The sequence below is a fragment of the Eulemur rufifrons genome, chromosome 9 (assembly GCF_041146395.1).
Source record: "Eulemur rufifrons isolate Redbay chromosome 9, OSU_ERuf_1, whole genome shotgun sequence".
Taxonomy (NCBI): domain Eukaryota; kingdom Metazoa; phylum Chordata; class Mammalia; order Primates; family Lemuridae; genus Eulemur; species Eulemur rufifrons.
Window position 1 is genome coordinate 37,996,742 of NC_090991.1, and position 5,412 is coordinate 38,002,153.

The window sequence follows — 5,412 nt, forward strand, 5'->3', positions numbered from 1 at the left end:
GCCAGAGCAAATGTGTTTTATTTTTCCACAAACAGGAGCCCTCTATTGCATTTCAGAACCCACTGGAACAGCACCCAGAAGGAATACCTGGCCCAGGAGTCAGCCGGAACACAGAGACCCTGGCACCCATTGAAATGATGAGGAGTGGAGGCCTTCGGGGCAGCCAGCCTTAGTGACGGGCTCTGGGAAACGTAAGGTGTATGTTTGCAGACAGCCCTTCCAGGGCCAGACTCCGGGCCTGGGCTCTGTGCCAAGAGAGGGGATTAGGCTATAAGGGTTAGGGCTGAGTAGAGGCCAGGTCCGCATCCTGGAGATGATGGCCATGGCCTTCTGGGTCAGCCATGCTCAGAACCGGCCCCCAGGGCAGGACACACAGATAGGGCGGGGGCTGCAGGTTGTGCGGACCGCGCTGGGACCACAGGAGGCCGCAGGAAGACAGGGGAGGCACGACTTGGAGGGCGAGCTGTCAGGGGCACACGGGTTACAGGGGAGCCTAGGAGAAAAAAAGAGGCAGATTGCTATGGTTTTCCAGTTGCTGTTTTCAACAACTCAGAGCAGATCCCAGAATATGCAAATAGGAAGTCACCTTAAAAATTACCCAGTTGTGTCCCTTGTTTTATCTAAGGGGAAACAGAGACCCAGAGAGGAAAGGTGACTTGCTGGAGTCACATGATGAGTTTGTAACAAGACCAGAACTAAAACCCAGGGCTCCTGACTCCAAATGCTGGGCTCTTCCTAGGCACCCTGCTGTCTGTCCCCAGAACTCTGTAGATTGCGTTCAGAAGAAGAGAACACGCCGTGATACTCACTTGCTGTCCTCACTCTCCAGCAGGCCCCGGTACGTGTTGATCTCGCACTCCAGCCGGGCCCGGACGTCCAGCAGCACCTGGTACTCCTGGTTCTGCCGCTCCAGGTCGGCCCGGATCTCGGCCAGCTGGGCCTCCACACTGGTGATCAGGCCCTGCACCTGGGACAGCTGGGCACCGTAGCGGGCCTCGCTCTCCGCCAGGGTGGATTCCAAAGCGTCTCTCTGTGAGGACACGGGTGATGTAGGCAGGAAATAGGTTAGAGGTCAGAGAAGGAGCAAGGAAGATCCATCTGGCTCTCAGTGAGGCCTCAAAATCCAGGAAGGGAAGCTCAGAGAATCACTTCGAGCTAGGATGAGCCACAATCAGACATCTCATTTGAGATGAGCCAATTAGCCCCTGTAGCTTCCCCAATCTAGAGGTGTCTGCCTATTAATGTCATCTCTGAGTAACTGATAATTACTCAGAAGACGCATCTGCTTACACATATACAGGAGCTACTGCCAAGGCATGCCAGTTGCTACAGGCCTCTTGTCTTTCACTGCTGGAGCATCTGTGATTGGGGCTGGGCCCTCATTGCCTCTTCTCTGCCCTGATGCTCAAGAACTTGAACCCTGGAGCCTGCCTGTCTGGTCAGAGCATGGAATGTGGGGGCTCGTGTGCTTCTGGGCTTGGTCCAGCAGCAGCTCCCTGACCCCACCCGGAGGCTCACCATGCTGTGCTGGGCCTGCAGCTCAATCTCCAGGGCGTTGACCGTGCGTCTCAGCTCGACGATCTCCGCCTGGCAGGACTGCAGCTGCTCCGAGCTGGACACTACCTGCTTGTTCAGCTCCTCAGTCTGAAACACACACACAGGACCTGCTCAGGAGCACTAGGGACTCAGACTCAGAGATCCACAGAGGCCAGTGAGAACCCTGAGCTCAGAAGGACCTTCCAGGTCACCCATTCCAACCCATTCATTTCACACCGGAGGACATTGTTGCTTCAAGGACAGCCACCTGCCCAAGGTTGCACAGCAAAGTTGAAACAGGACTGGGACTCAAACCCAGGTTTCTCAATTCAGAGCCCCAGGGTCACTTCTGTGTGACCCACAGTGTTGTACTGTTACTCCGACTGTTTCCAGGTGCCTACCTGGGTGTCAAACCAGTCTTCAGCATCCCGGCGGTTATTCTCCACCAGGGTCTCATACTGGCACCTCATCTCATCCAGGACTCGGTTCAGGTCAACAGGGGGGGCGGCGTCCACCTCGACGTTGAGCCGGTCACCAAGCTGGCAGCGCAGTGAGTTCACTTCCTGTGATACAGACCAGGGTCAGCACTCACTTTCCCAGCTGCTGCCTCCCCCTGCTCTCCTCCTCCTCAGGCTCTCCTCCTCCCCATGCTCACCTGCTCCCCCATGCTCACGTGCTCCCCCAGGCACACCTCCTCCCCCTGCTCACCTCCTCCCCAGGCTCACCTCCTCCCCGTGCTCACCTGCTCCCCCAGGCACACCTCCTCCCCATACTCACCTGCTCCCCATGCTCACCTGCTCCCCCAGGCTCACCTGCTCCCCCAGGTACACCTGCTCCCCCAGGCATGCCTGCTCCCCCAGGCTCACCTCCTCGTGGTTCTTCTTGAGGCAGAGCAGCTCCTCCTTCAGGGACTCCACCTGGGCCTCCAGGTCAGACTTGCACAGGGTCAGGTCGTCCAGGATCCTGCGCAGGCCGTTGATGTCCGACTCCACCAGCTGCCGCAGGGACACCTCCATCTCATACCTGCAGGCACAGAACGGCGCACCTGCATCTGCATTTCCTTTTTGTGTTTAAGTCAGCTCTGTGCCCAGAGTGGCCAGGTGCTGTGAATCCTGCCTTCACGCCTCAGTCACAGAGTGCACGAGTCACAGAGTACAGCCAAAACCCAGTGTCCAGTTCTACCAGCCCCCAACCGTAGGGGCAAGCAAGACCACTCACTTGGTCCTGAAGTCGTCTGCGGCCAGCTTGGCATTGTCAATCTGCACCACCAGCCTGGCGTTCTCTGCCTTGCTGCACAGGGTCTGGGGACACAAGGAAGTGATTTCAGTGCAAGAAAGGACATCTGCTGGTTGGAGCTCCCCAAAGCTGGCAGGAGCTGGCTCTGGAGGGAGGGAGTTGCCTACCCTGGACACCTAGGGCTCCAGGAGGGCTTGTGGGCGTACCATAGGGATCAACTGTGGAACCTCCAGAGTCCCTGCCAATGCAGTGCGTCTGTGACCTGAGACCCAGGGTCAGAGAGAGAGGCACAGACATGCAGCAAGAACAGCTCAGCATGGCAAGAACGAGGCTTCTTCCTGCCTTCCTGTCTCCTCGTTTCACAAGCCTACTATGGGCTCCGGGCATGTCATTGCCAGCAGTGTCCTCTGTGATTCTCTGGTCATAAAAGTTCCCTCTGAAGAACCAGCTGTGACTTTCAGGGGAGTGGGTGGGGCAGGGAGGAAACTTCTCTGACAGGTGTTTTTTTCCTAAGTTACTTAGGGAAACCTTATCTACACCAAATACATCAAATCCAAATCCCCTCACCTAAAAAAATGGGGAAATGAAAGCTCAGAGAGGTGAGCAATGGTACCAAAGGTCACACAACCAGTTAGTTCATAGAGCCTGTGTTCAAGCTCTGGCTCTACTAACTGCCATCTGGGTCAATTAACCAGCCTGAGCCTCAGTGTTCTTGTCTATATAATGGGCTGATGGTCCCTCCTTCATAAGGTTATTGGGAGGAAAATGAGGCCACACCTGTGAACATGCTTTGTGACCTCCAAAGTGTCCCATGGGAGCAGAACTACCAATGCTGGTGACCCCAAGCTCCTGAGCAGCCAAAGCCACTCTGAACCTCTTACCTTCTTCTGGAGCTCCTCGATGGTCTGGAAGTAGGACTGGTAGTCAGGGCACATGTAGGGGACATGCTTGTCACACCACTCCCGGATGCGGCTCTCCAGGTTGGCGTTCTCCTGCTCCAGCTGGCGCACCTTCTCCAGGTAGCTGGCCAGGCGGTCGTTCAGGGACTGCATGGTCTCCTTCTCGTGGCCGGTGAGGATGCCCTCCCCAAACCAGCCCCCACCCACGCTGTAGCTGGTGGCGAAGCCTCCGACGGGGAGGCAGAGCGCAGGGAGGCAGCCGGTGGCCCTGTAGCCGCTTCTGCCCAGCCCGGCCGAGCACGCAGAGAAACTTCGGGACCCACGGGAGAGACTCGGGAGCTGGCAAGAGCTGCTGGAGTACCTCGTGGACACGCGAGAGCAGGCCCCACCGGGCCCGCCTGGGCTCTTGAGAGACCCAGAAGAGAAGCCGGCCTTGAGGCATTTGGAAGCCATGACCTCAGCAGCCCAGATGCAAGGAATGGATCTCCACGGCGAGACACCCCCGGGAACGGAGAAGCAGCTCCACGGTCCAGTTTATATCTCTGCCCCAGTGGGCGTTGGTTGGCCTTCACAAACTGTTTTCTCCTCATTAAAGTTAATACCACTTTCTATCAAAACCCTTCATTAACCTGTTATTTAGCTTCCCGTGAACATTTCCCGGCCTCGTAAAACAGCAGCCCCATTGGACGGATAGCTCTGTCGAGACCTCCGGCACCCACGTCGCCGGGAAGACCACGTCTCCCTCAGTTCTTCAAAGCGGCCTGTCATCTGGCCCAGACCTCGGTCCCCTCGTTAAACAGGCGTGGGTGTCCAGTCTTGACTTTCCCCGGCTTTCTCTCCTTTTATGGGGCCCCAGGGAGCAGAGCAGGCCTCTGGGTTGGCTCCCGGGAGATGGAAGAGTGAGCCTGGTGGGCGCAGGAAGGCAGGGGTCTTTTCTGGTTTTAGTTCTGAAAGTCCCATATGCCAGGGAACCCTCAGTCGTGGGCAGGATGGGACAGCGGGTCACCCTAGATAGAGCAGAGCCTCGATGGACGCATCCCTCCTCCCTCCCTTGCAAGGAAATCTGCTCTGGCTCTGTAGCCTCAACTCTGGCCACCGTGAATAGAGGTCAGTTAATTGGGCACTTGCCCATGATGACACCTAGAGCCACATGCAGGAGGGCAGGTCTGCCCCAGCCCTGCCCGTGGAGAAGCCCTTCCTTCTGGTTGCCTGAATGGGGCGTGGGGGGTCTTGATCCACAGGCCTTCTCTGGAGGCACAAGGAGCCTGACCCTCACGGTTTCATCTCTGCTGCAGGAGTTGGCTGAGCTGATGCCTAGAGAGCCCGACACGGCATCTCACAAATCCCACCTGCCAAGCAAGGGAGGCCGGGAAGAGGGGCTGGGGGCTGGGCGAGGAAGAGGTGGAGCTGGGGCTGGGGCCGCATCAAGTGGAACCTGTGCTACTTGCCCTCTGTCCTGCCCTGTGGTTTGGGGTCCTGCTCACTCTTTTAGTGATGCCGATTATCTTCCCATAAAGAGAACAACCATGAGCAGAGCACCAGCAGGGACCCAGTCACAGTGCTGAGCAGTCCCCACGTGTGGACTCACTTACTCCGCAGAACTGCTCTGTGAGCCTGAGCTAATTACCCCCACCTTGAAGCTGGAGAAATCAAGACTCGGAGATGATAGGAGCTCGCCAGAGTGCCGCTGGTTGCTGACCGGCAGAGCCAAGGTGCCATCCTCACCTGGCCCGCTCCACTA

The 5,412-nt window shown here is 57.3% G+C and overlaps 1 protein-coding gene across 1 annotated transcript; it reads right to left on the minus strand.

Annotated features, from left to right (window-relative positions):
- On the minus strand, positions 1 to 4,174 carry KRT35 (keratin 35). Its single transcript, XM_069481413.1, has 7 exons — positions 3,654 to 4,174; positions 2,755 to 2,837; positions 2,403 to 2,559; positions 1,938 to 2,099; positions 1,519 to 1,644; positions 810 to 1,030; positions 1 to 493 (listed from the first exon to the last, which is right to left on the minus strand). The coding sequence occupies exons 1-7, from the start codon at positions 4,122 to 4,124 to the stop codon at positions 346 to 348; spliced, it is 1,368 nt and encodes a 455-aa protein (XP_069337514.1). The 5' UTR covers positions 4,125 to 4,174; the 3' UTR covers positions 1 to 345.
- Positions 4,175 to 5,412: the final 1,238 nt, after the last annotated feature.